This window comes from Limulus polyphemus, unplaced genomic scaffold, assembly GCF_000517525.1.
Source record: "Limulus polyphemus unplaced genomic scaffold, Limulus_polyphemus-2.1.2 Scaffold698, whole genome shotgun sequence".
NCBI classification, from domain to species: Eukaryota; Metazoa; Arthropoda; class Merostomata; order Xiphosura; family Limulidae; genus Limulus; species Limulus polyphemus.
In genome coordinates, this window is record NW_013666308.1 from 26,221 (window position 1) to 38,776 (window position 12,556).

Genomic DNA, 12,556 nt, shown 5'->3' on the forward strand with positions numbered 1-12,556 from the left:
TTTTCACTTATAAAAAAATACTTGGCTTATAATTTCAAATTTTCCATCAAAAATATTGCATTTATATTTTGTACTTTCTAGTTTTGTTATATTTTGTGTGCTTTTTCCAACACAATGGAAAGACCATACGTAGTAGTGATAAGGTTATTGTTTACGTACATGTTTTGGGCCCTAATTATAAAAAATTTGAGGTTTACATTGAAAAACTCCAGTATAATTGTGTTGGTTGATGATATTGATGTTTTTGTAACATATGTTTAGGAACTAGTTGAAATATATGGAGAAAAAAAAATCTACTAAATGCACAAACTTATTGTGTGAGGGTTTTATTACCTCTTGTGATATAAAACAAATTTTCAGTCTGTACTATTGATGTTTATGGGTTATTTTCACATTGAAAATACCTATTTTATACTAATATGTGCGTATATGGCTGGGTATGGTTATTGTGCCCACACATGGTTTGCACTTTGGGGCTGTGGGTGTACTGTAAGAGTGATTGTCAAATCCTACAATTTGTTCAGACAGAAGTAGCCCAAGAATTATGGGTGAATATTTATGTATGCAAATTTACCCATTAAATGTTCAAAAAACTAGTTGTATTGTAATAGATACATTTTTAGACTACATTTTCTGACTTTGAAGTTTTTATTAGGCTAAATGCTAATGTGCATATTAATCTGTTAGTGTGTGTTTATATTTGGGCATACATTATATATAATTTACCTTGATTTCATTTCTGTTTCAGTTCTTATAAGTTGTCTATCTTTTTCTGAAAATACAGCAGATGAAATGAAAGGAATATCATGTGATAAAAATGAGGTAAGAACTTTCAACTTAAAACTTGAATATTGTATGTTAATTTTAATCTTCTCTGTGTGTCTCCAAGAAATTTGGCAAGCTTTCAATAAATATAAATGTTTTTTTGACACAAAAAACCTGATTTTGTTATAAAATATTTTTAATAAAGATTTGTCCGTGAATATATGGAGTGAGAATGTTGCAAAGTGATTTTCATGTTAAGATTATAAATACTTTCCTTCCTCTGAACATTTTCAACTTTTGTATGTGTAACCTCTAAAATGTTGCAAATTGATTTTCATGTTAAGATTATAAATACTTTCCTTCCTCTGAAAATTTTCAACTTTCGTATACATAACCTCTAAAATCTTGCAAAGTGATTTTCCTGTTAAGATTATAAATACTTTCCTTCCTCTGAACATTTTCAACTTTCGAATGCATAACCTCTAAAACCTTCTAAATAAATATCAAATATTTTTTTTTGGTAAAACATTATATCGTATCTGTTATTCTCTCTACCCTAACGCTATATGGGCTCAGTCAATTTGACCAACACTTTAACACCATAAAAAATATGAAATATATCTAAATTATCCTTTTTTTCTTTCTAGAATGAATGCAGGCTATAACAGAAAACCATAATTGTTTATCTTAAACAGCTTAAGGCTCATAACAGTCTACATGTGTTTAGATTTAATTTTATTATTTTGTTGCCCTTTGAACTGTGTCAAACTAACTAATTATCCCACTACACAAGCTGTAAATCACTCAATGAATATGTAGCTCACATTACTGCTTGCAACCATACTTTGTGAAGAATTATTATTTTTTATTATTATCTTAACTAATCAGTTTCTAATTTTTATATTTTAGTTATTTTTATAACAATAAGTAAAAAATATAGATGAAAAACAAGAAATATAGTACTTACATTTGATCTCTCTCTCTCTTTTTTTTTTTGTTATCAGTTGTCAATGTAATTGAAGCCTATTTTTTGTATAATTATGATATTAGTACATTAACTCTCTTAAAACAGGTTTGGTTGATTTGACCAACCACTTGACCTCTTTGTACTCGTTTAAAGTCTTTATAGATTTGATACTACTAACTTTTAATATAGTATGTATATCTTTACAAAGTCTGGCAGTCTTTCAGTATACATTATAAGTCTTTCCTGTACAAAAAATCATATTCTTTAGTGAAGTATTTTTGATAAACTAAAATAAAGATTTGTCCATGAATACATTGAGTATTTGTTTTGAATAGTCCACGTGCAAAGTAATTTTCATGATAAGATTCAAAATACTTTTCTTCATCTCAAAAATCTCAAATTTCCTTTGTGTAATCTCTAAAACCACCTAAATGCATTTCAAACGTTTTTTTTTCAGTTAAACTTTATATTTTATCTATTACTTTCTCTATCCTATCTCTATACAGGATCGGTGAGTTTGACTGACCTCATAACCACTCAGATCTGTGGACAACAGGGTCTTTTTTTTCCTAGCAACTAAACTGGGCTCTTGTTGATTTGGGAGCCCAGGATGTATTTGAAACTTAGACTTTATATGAAAACAAATAAGTACACCATGCTGACTGTTTAAACTAAACACATTCATGTCAAAAAAAGCAAAAACTGGTGCATGGAAAAGCATTTAATAGAACATCTAGACTATAGGCTCGCACAGCAGAGTTGGGAATGCATAAAAAGAAAGCTTGAGTTCCTAATTACAATATTTCTTACCTTCAGACTGTTAAAATGAGCAATGTGTGACTTAAATTAATATTAGTTTCTATAATGTCGCTTGCTTTATAAATTATGGGGCCTCTCTGCTTTGGTGAACTTTATCAATATATATGAACACAGCCAGAACACAGACTGATGTTATATACTTCCTGCATGTGACTTTGAAATACATTCACAATACTATAGTAGTAGTAATAGCAAAGTACGACTTTGCATCATTAAGCTGTATATATATTAGAATATTTGCTAACATAAACTTGTTTGAAAGGTCAAGTAAAAATTGTATTCACGTACTGTGACACACAATAACATGCATGCACTGTTCTATCAGTTCTACAGTAACATTTAAATCCATCTGCACTGAGTCATTGAGAAGAAAGACATTGTGTATGTTGCTGACAATTTAACACTTATTCATGCTGTTGATATGGTTGTTTCATTGGCCCAATAAACCTACTTGGGACACATTTAAACACAAATTTGAAATATAGATAAATGTATGAAGTAAGTTTAAAATTTGTTAAATATATGCATGTGAAATCCTAATTAGAAATAAAAAATGTAGACTTTCTTATTGTTTTGGTTTAGTTAGAAATATTATACTTGTTGTTATATAGTAATTGTAAAGATAAGGAAAGTATGTGATTAAAAAACTTGAAAATAGAAAAATTTACAATTTATGAAATGATAAAACATTATCAGAGATCTTTAGAATAATTTACTAAAATATAAAAGTAAGTAGGTCAAATCTGTAACAAATATAAATATTTTAATTATATCTTATAAAAACCATTTTTTAATGTAATTTCCCAAGATTTCAAAGCTGATAATACATAATAACTAAGTAAATCAAAATTCAAATATTTTTCTGAAACTACACGCTTTTAGGAAAGGTCCCCTAAAGTTTCAAACAAATTCTTTTTTTTGTATTATTTTTAGAATGAAATATGATTTGGGCTACATAAACTATTTCCAAATGATGTACCTGGGCATGATAGGGCTAATCAATCCATTAATGGCTAGTCATGGCCTAGTGGCAAGCATACTGGACCATGAATCGAAGGGTCCATGGCTAGGATCTCATTGCTGCAAAACAGTTCTTTACACTTATGAGCATTGTTTATGGTAGGAGCTGTTAACTAGCTGCTTTTCCTCTTGTCTGTTAGTTCAAAAATAGGAATAGCTAGCACAAGTAATCCTTGCATGAAAGAAACAAGCAAATAATTCATTATTATGGTTGCTTTGATCATGCAAGTAATCCATCTCCCCTCCAAAAAATATGTATATCTTATGCTGGTGAGTATTATATTAATTAAGCTAATATGTGATTATAATATGTGTCAAATTTCACATTCAGCCTGAGTTTCTATTGAATAACCACCTGAGTAAACAGTAAGAAAAAAAGATACAAGTCATCAAAATTTGACTTTTCTATCTAGCATTTTAAATAGTAGCTCTCTATTTGTGAAAATATGTTATAAATTGTCAGTACAGATGAAAATTGATCTAGAAAATAATGTAAGTAGCTTAAGATATTTTCTGCTACAAAACTGTATTTAAGTAATTGGAATTCTGTTTTGTACCTGTTTTGAAAATGATCTGATAATAAAGGATTAACTTCAAACATGATTTCTTTTATAAGGGTTTACAGTTAATTGAGTTTATGCTGATACTGTTACTCATTGTTGGGCTTGCAGTCATAATTACTACAAGTCTCATCATTTTGTCACAGTAACTGTAGGGCTTTTTAAACTTTAACTTGCACTTCAAAAATTGTTCATAGGTATGAATCAATAGAAAAATGCATAATAAATTACATGTGTAATCTGCAAGTGTATATGCTTGTGCCTTCTTTTTGCTATGGTGAGTATAAGTGTCAGTAAACACCTAGTTTTGTGAAGCATGAAGAAGTGCTTGCATATTATTAATACTTAGTACTTAGTATATTATTAATACTTAGTAAAATTAGTGCAAAATTCAATCACAGAGCACCTATTTTTCAAATATTTCCTGGTGGGCATGCCCCCAGACCATCCTAACACTGTCATGCTTTGCACACCTTTCATTTATATATATATTAGGCACAAGAGGGAATAAAATCCCTTGCCTCTAGTATCTACAGCCTCTTAAGTATAGGATTTTGCAATTTACTAAGTATTAAAGGAATTGGTTCATTTTGTTCAACATTAAAAGGAAAAGAACAGTGAATTTTTAAATATAGGTAAAGAATTCCTTTCATTACCACATATGAAGGCTGTTGCCATTACTGTATAACCCTTTCTGGAGTATAAGGCACTTTTTAGATATTGAATGCTTATTTGCATTTCAAATTTCAAAAAATAAGTAAAAATAATAATTGTTTTTCACCAGTTTTTAACTTAAAAATATTTTAAAATTGATATTTTGAAATCTTATATAATCAAGATATTATTATTTTCTTTGTTTGTAGTTAAGCGCAAAGCTACACAATCGGCCATCTGTGCTGTGCCCACCACGTGTATTGAAACCTACTTTTTAGCATTGTAAGCCATCAGACTGGAGGGTAGAATATTATTATCCATGTTTTGTTTCACATTTAATTTTCCTTCTCTTTCACTTACTTTATTGGTCTCTCATTCCAATCCTTTTAAATTATCGGTTTAAAAGAGTTAATAGTTGTTCACATCTCATGCTCTGAGATCATAACAAACCCTTTTAAACCCATAATTTATTGCACATTCTGCTGGAATTATTTTCATGATATCCTAATGATTATCACAATTCCTTATAAAATTCCGATTTTCTTAATTTTGTGCATAATAATATGGTCTAGATTAGTTTTCAGCCAAAGAGACATAAATGTTATGGGTGCTGTCACTGTCTGATGGGTAAATCAGATTTTGGCTGGAAGCTGGCAGCATTCACTTGCATTTAAGGAGTTAAGGAAGTTCAGCTTTGAAAATAGTTACAGGCAAAGTTTAAATACTGTTGGATAGAGCAGATTATAAAACTGTGTATGTCAGTGTAGATTGAAGAAAGTAGTATGATTAGTAATTTATGGTTTTGTGGAAAAGTGACAAGATGAAATTCCCACAAAGAATAACAACAGAATCTTATGGGGTACTTAGAAGATTTTGAAACAAACCACATATCTAGGAATTTTTTATAGTTTCTTTGGGTCTTCTTTTCTTGGGCCATTTTGAACGTGAATGTACAAGATGCTGAGAATGACAAGCAAGACCTGTTAAAACATTACAATGCTATTTGGAATGGGAGCGCTGTTGCATTACTACGGTATACACTGTACCTCATTGTTTTGATCAAGAGGAACAACAGCAGAATGAATAGTATCATGTATAATATTGCCCTTATCTTTTGTTTTGTTACACAATCAAAATTGTTTGGCATACGTTACATGTATAAAATTTCAAATAAACCATTTTATGATATTTTATGGTTTGAAATCTAACTTCATGTTTCATGCATGTAATACAGATAGATAAAATCCTAGGATAGTAAAACCATAAATTTATATGAAAAATTTGTCAGATAAAACTGCCCAATCTCCAGTTGTTATTTTCAAGGGCCTTCTGTAATATGTTGTGTGACTAACATTTATATCACACCACCCAGTTGTGTGTGTTGAAATGACAAGGGCAATAAAGAGGTTATGTCAGTTGTAAGGGAAGTGGTGGCTTGTGTCATGGTATATGTGTATGTGTAATCACTTCAAAAAATATTATGATAAGTTAAAGAAACACAACCTACAAAAGAAGAATGTGTTACTTTTGTGTTTTACATTGTCCTCTTTTGTTAGTATAAATGGTAAGAATTGCAGTTATCACAGTTTATGTTATAAACAATTAAATTTTTCTGAAATGGCCCTTTTTTTCTTTTCAGTAAATAAGAATTTAATGCACATTTTTACAGTATTTGTAAGAGACTTGTATTTTTTGTGAGTCAAGCAAAAAAGTTGTATGTGTGAGAATGAGTAATGGTGGTTTTTTTAAAAGACTAATTTTTAAAATATTTGTTATAATGATTTTAAAACAGTGATAGTATGATTAAACTTGCCATCTCTCACATTTGGTTCCAAGTGTTATCTCAGTTCGCCAATAAATTGGTTATTTGACTTGTTCATCCACAGACAGCCTGAATTCTTGGTCACTGTGTGATACATAGTAGGTTAGTTTCCATTCAGTACAAATATGGAATGTGAATTGGGAATTTTTACTTTAGAAGCTTTAATTGATTCATTAATTTCATGTTAGCATTAACCCTTTTTCAGACCAGCAGGAAGATATCATTTCTTTCCTGTTTGTTTTGTTCTCACACTTAAAATGCTTAATCTAATTGCATGTGTAATTTATTTTAGTATTTGTATGATATTTTCAGTTGTACATTTTGGAAATTTTCTTGTGAAATAGTGGTTAAAAATATATTTTTTTAATGTCTTTTTCTTTTTGGAGTTTCTGTTGTATTTATTGTGTTTCTAAAATCATATAAATGTAGCCAATAGAGTTATTTTTCAATAAAACTAATTTTTGTATCTGTATTACTCTAGTAACAGCATACTCATTTTCTCATCTGTTCATACAAGCTCTTACGTACGATGAAAATAAGTATTAAAAACGTGAAAGAAATAAAACTGGATTTTTTATATTATTGATCAAAAATTTCCTTTTTATATTTCCACTTGGGTCTTATTTTCAGTTATATAGCCATGAAAATAACATAAAACGTTGATAAACAGTAAAAACATTCGCTAGTAGTAGCACAACTTGCACTAGTATCCTAGGCCTACAATGATACAGGTGATATTTTTTCAACTATATTTTTGGTGAAACTCAATTTCTTCCTAATACTTATCATTTCTTTTCAATAGCTAAGGAGTTCTTATTCTTTTTGTTTTTGATTAACATTAACTTTACTAATATATACAGCCATCTGAATAGTTTGTCATTGCTTAACTCATAGCATGATGTATTCTCATAGAAGAATATTCCTGTAGCTTTAAAATGAACATAACACAAAAAGATTATCACAATTGAAAAAAATCATCAAAAGGAACTAAAAAAATTCCCAGGTTTGTGGCTTGTTCATGAGTTTTGTAAACCACACATTAGAATCTTTTTTTTTTTCACTACTATGAATACTTTCACTAGTCACTTTATCAAAAATCATAAATTACTGCTTACTCAATTTATTTATTTTATTTTTTAGCTATTGGTTCTATCTGGATTCAAGACTAAGATATATTAGTTACTGTCCAATCCACTTGCTGTTACACCATAAAAGCCTCTCAACACAAGGTTTATAAAATAAAATCACTGAGATAAATGGAATGTTGTGTGAGAAACTAAACATGGATAAGTCTATTTCTAAAGGATGACAGGTTATGAATAAATGTAAACCTATACTATGGGAATGACAGAAACTTGTAAAAACATCTATAAAAGCATTGTTAACAGACGATAACCCTTGGAGCTGCATAGAGATCAAAATTCAACATATTTTAAAATTTTTCTTTGTAGCTTACGCTAAGTAACTAGCAGAGATGTAGAATATCAATTCTTAAATATTTTTAACGAAATTGTTGAAATACTTAGAATTACTAATTTTCCTTAGACTGTGAAATTTTATATGTAGTCGTGCACTCAACACCAGAAAGCTGCTCTTAGATCGTAATAGGGTTAAATGATTTGTGAGAATTACATATACAAAGCATGTGGTTAGCTGAAATTTAGAAAAGGTTAAAAAGTCATTACTTTTGTGTGAGTATCTTTTAACTGTTACAGCATGGGTCTTTGTTAAAGTAAGGGTATTTTAACAGACTTCTTTTAGATTGAAAAAATATGTATTGGTATATGTAGTGAAATAAATTTAAGAAAATTGACTCAAAGTTTGCATGTGAACAAAGTGAATTTGTTCATTTGTATAACAGTTAGTTTGTATTACACTTGCTTGTTACCTATGCATTTAAAGCAGAATTATCAATCTCCTCATTTCACAAAAATTAAAAAATGCAGTTTCCTTTTAGTTAAGAACTTTAACTCTTTTAGGCTTTGGAACTGAAAACTATGGGCAATTGTGAGTACAAAGATCAACAGTTTTCTCAAGCTATTGCTTCTTATACAAAAGCTATAAAAATCAGGTCAGTAAAACTGTTATGAATAATTGGTTTGTAACACTCTGTACATATTGTAGCACAAAGCTTTGTTTTATAGGTGATTTATAATGTGATGTGTAGAACTGATCTCATGTCAGTATTTTATGTTGTGATATTATTTTTCCAAAGGTAGAACATTTTCAGGTAGGGAGGTAATCATGAACCTTTTGAAAACAGATTAGTTTAACAAGTAATAAGAAAGGTAGAAAATATATTTTTTCATTTTCACTTTGAATTTTTAAAAATATATCAAAAATAAATTAGTTGAAACTAATTAATACTTGAAATGTGTCAGTACTTAGTGAAACTGTAATTACAGAATTGAGAAAAAAGACAGTTGTACATTTCACAATTATTTCACTTTATTAAGATCATGATGATGCCTTTGTGGGCAAAACTGTGACTGTAATAAGTGAAATATTTGTGAAACATATAATTGTTTTTGTTTTCCTCAATTCTGTTAGTTGAAACTACATTTCATAGGATGTCATTAGTTTTTCCTGTGCATGTGTTTATTAAAAACTGTAAATGAGTTACCAAACCTTAGAAGTTTTTATGGTATCATACTGTTTTTATGAAGTTAGATTGTTTGTATATAAAAAAAAAAAAAAATTGTATTGGATTTGAATCCACTAACAGACCAGATGTCTTCTCCATTTAAAAAAATCAGTGTGTCTGAAATGCCATAAAATCTTAGTTCTCACTTCATTTTTGAAACAAATGAGTTCTGAGTTCATAAGCTAACTGAAATAGCACAATAATTCTGTTAACTTCTGTCGTTTATTAAAATTAAGCGAAATGTGTTTTTATAGCACTTGAGACATGATGGCTTTGTAATTGGCTAAAGCATATGCTTGGTAACAAGAGCTAAAGATACAAACCCTGTGTGTTGTACATTTTTTACTTGAGGAAAGATTCTTGTCACAAAACTATGTTAGTGTTTATAGGTGCATTTGTAGTATTTAACATTGAAATACATTTTTTTTTCACCATTTAAAATTATGCTATATTTTAGCCGTTACAATAGTGTCTTATACTCTAACCGAGCATTGGCGTATCTAAAACTTCATAAATGGGTTGAAGCTGAATTGGATAGTCGACGAGCTATTATTCTCAGACCTGACTGGTTAAAAGTAAGTTGCATTTATACATGTATTTATTTTAGTCAGTTTAATGTAAAAAATGCAGTAACACTCCATTTGACAAAAGCAAAAAGTTAAATTTTTTGGTATCAGTGATCTATTCTCATTGCATTAAGAATTATTACTATTGTTTTCAGTATAAAGTTCAAATATTGCTTTTGATCTGAGACTACATGTCATGCCTTTACAATGTTATTTTTTGTTGAATAGTTCTTTATATTTTGTAGGGTTATCACCGACTAGCTCAAGCATTGGAAGGTCAGAGTGAATACCACTTTGCTCATAATGTGTGTAACTTTGGCAAGAACCGCTGTGCATATCTTGATTATGCAGATCTATCTGAATTAGATTCATTCAAACATCAGTTAGTTAGACAATGTAAGTTCATAAAAAGTTGCTGTAATACATTTGTCTTTGGATGATTTCATTCATTGCATATAGATACTATAGTTTTTATATTGAGAAAATAATGTCAGAAAATCAGGAAAGGATATTTCAAATATATTAAGGACATTTTATGTTTTAGTACAAGTTTTTAAGTGAAAATAAATTTTACACTATTTAGGTAATTTCCAAATTTGCATAAGAGACATGTTTAATCCGTAACTTAACTTTTTTTTTTTTTAACAAAATAAGGCAAGACTTATTTTTTAACTATTGTTTAAACTCTTGTTGCTATTCCTCCATTACATGCTGGTTCATCATATAGGGTATTGTCTGCCTCCCACAGTTGAGAACAAGTGTACTGTATATGGTGTACAGCTAGCAAAAATTCTGCACACGTTTAGAGCAGCCACAGTCAATGGGTTAATTGTCACTCTTGTTATTGTATTAAATTTCATCTCCAAGTTCATTTTTTGTTTGGCTTTATACCCCTTGAGCAGAATTAAAATCAAACTTCCCTTCAACTTGTTATAAGGTAACTGTTGTGATGATTTTGATGCATCTGAGAATTTGAAGTTCTGAGAGTACTGTAATACAATTGTCTACTCTTGTGACATCAGTTAGAAATATGGTACCGTTACTCAACAAATTAAGATCCCAGGAATAGGAGAGTTTTGAGACAAAAACCAAGAACATATGCTGTTTAATTAAACAGTGGTTTTTGAGAAGTGTATTTTCATAATATTTATATTAAAAAACATAAAAATGTATTTTCCTTTTCTTGTTAGTTGAAGTTCCGACAAGGTACCTTACTTCTTCTCACATACATTGCTATTCTCATTCAGTGCTGCCCTCTATTTGCAAATAATTTTTTGCATGCCATAAGCATTTCACTCCCATGCACATCTTGATTCACATGGTTTAACTGATTCTCTCATGCAAATTATCATGTGACAAACCTCCACCAATAGTAGTTCCATACACCCACATAACTCCTGTGTCTCTTGCTATTCTACCTAACTGTCACTTCTTGTTTGACAGTGCTTGTGTTCAGATATTTAGTTTGTGCTATCTTCAAGTGTTATTGTTTTTTTCATATCTTCTTATCAATTCCTCTCAACAAGTTTACTATTTATTATACAATAGTGAGATTTGTAACTTATTCTAAAGTTACGGAACTTAATACTTCATTAAAAAAAATTTTCTACTTATTTTTTCTTTCTGCCAACATAGTTATATTTGGTTAATCGTTTTGAATTATGAATTCCAAGTTCTAAGTTATTACTTCATAGGTTATATCTTCTATTAGCACATTTACACTGACTTCAGGTGGTGGTCTTCGACTGAGGAATTATTGGTTATACTACGTCAGGCTTCGACTTGAGTTTGGGGGACTACACATTTTGAAATATAGCCTGCCAACTTTGGAAAGATAATACATTATACTGTTATGGTTTTTTTAAAATAGTTTTACTGCTAATATTATTATCTGTCATTATTTGGGTTCAATAACATAAGTTTAGTTAGATTGGTCAATACTTATAGTGAAGTTCATGTTTGAATTTAGAACTTAGTTGTATTCTTTATCCTAAAACGTTAGATTAGGCTTAACATGGGTGTTTGTTAGTTTAAGATTACCTGTAATTCATCTTACTGGTATATCATAAGTTAGGTTAACTATATTGTTTTTCTTCATAATATCATATCTCATACATATGTTATTGTCAATACTAACTTACTTAATTGTACAATATAACGTTCATTTCATTTTCGTTATTATTTATCTTTTATACTTCTTTATATTCACTTTTTCTCCTGATATTTTACATACTTCTTGTTAGGTTAGGGTTTTTAAATTGGATCTTCGTGATATACTTTGTCCTGCAAAGTTCAATTAGTGTCTGTTATTTTTGGTTTACCTGTAGTTCATCTTACAGGTAAATCGATAATTAGATTAAATATCTTGTTTTCTTCTACACAACCATCTAATACCTATGTTTATTTCACTACACACTTAAATTTACATTTTATCAAAAATTTTCATTTTTGTAATTCTTTCTAAAGTATATTTCTTGCAATTAATTTAGTTCGTGAGGACCCCTGTGGTCTGGGGTCCATCCTACCTTCTCCCGATATTGCTCACCTTCCTCCTGCAACTGCTGGACCCATTTAAGATGACCTAGATTTTGTCACTTTTCCTCCACCTGATTATAGCTTGCCTTCCCAGGTCTATTCTGTAGAACCCATTAGGCCTACCTCAGCCTTTTTAGAGACATTAAACAGTATAATTTTTCCTCCTTTTCCAGACATTGTTTCATGATGAGCATTTTTGTCTTT

The 12,556-nt window shown here is 29.6% G+C and overlaps 1 protein-coding gene across 5 annotated transcripts in view; it reads left to right on the forward strand.

The window, feature by feature from the left end:
* LOC106460049 (E3 ubiquitin-protein ligase TTC3-like) overlaps positions 1-12,556 on the forward strand; it is a 114,718-nt gene that overhangs the window by 18,822 nt on the left and 83,340 nt on the right. For all 5 annotated transcript variants that reach the window (XM_022386655.1, XM_022386653.1, XM_013919734.2 and 2 more), the window contains 4 exons: positions 749-822; positions 8,587-8,678; positions 9,709-9,826; positions 10,063-10,213. In XM_022386655.1, the coding sequence (XP_022242363.1) occupies positions 749-822; positions 8,587-8,678; positions 9,709-9,826; positions 10,063-10,213 (435 nt within the window). The remainder of the gene's footprint in view (positions 1-748; positions 823-8,586; positions 8,679-9,708; positions 9,827-10,062; positions 10,214-12,556) is intronic.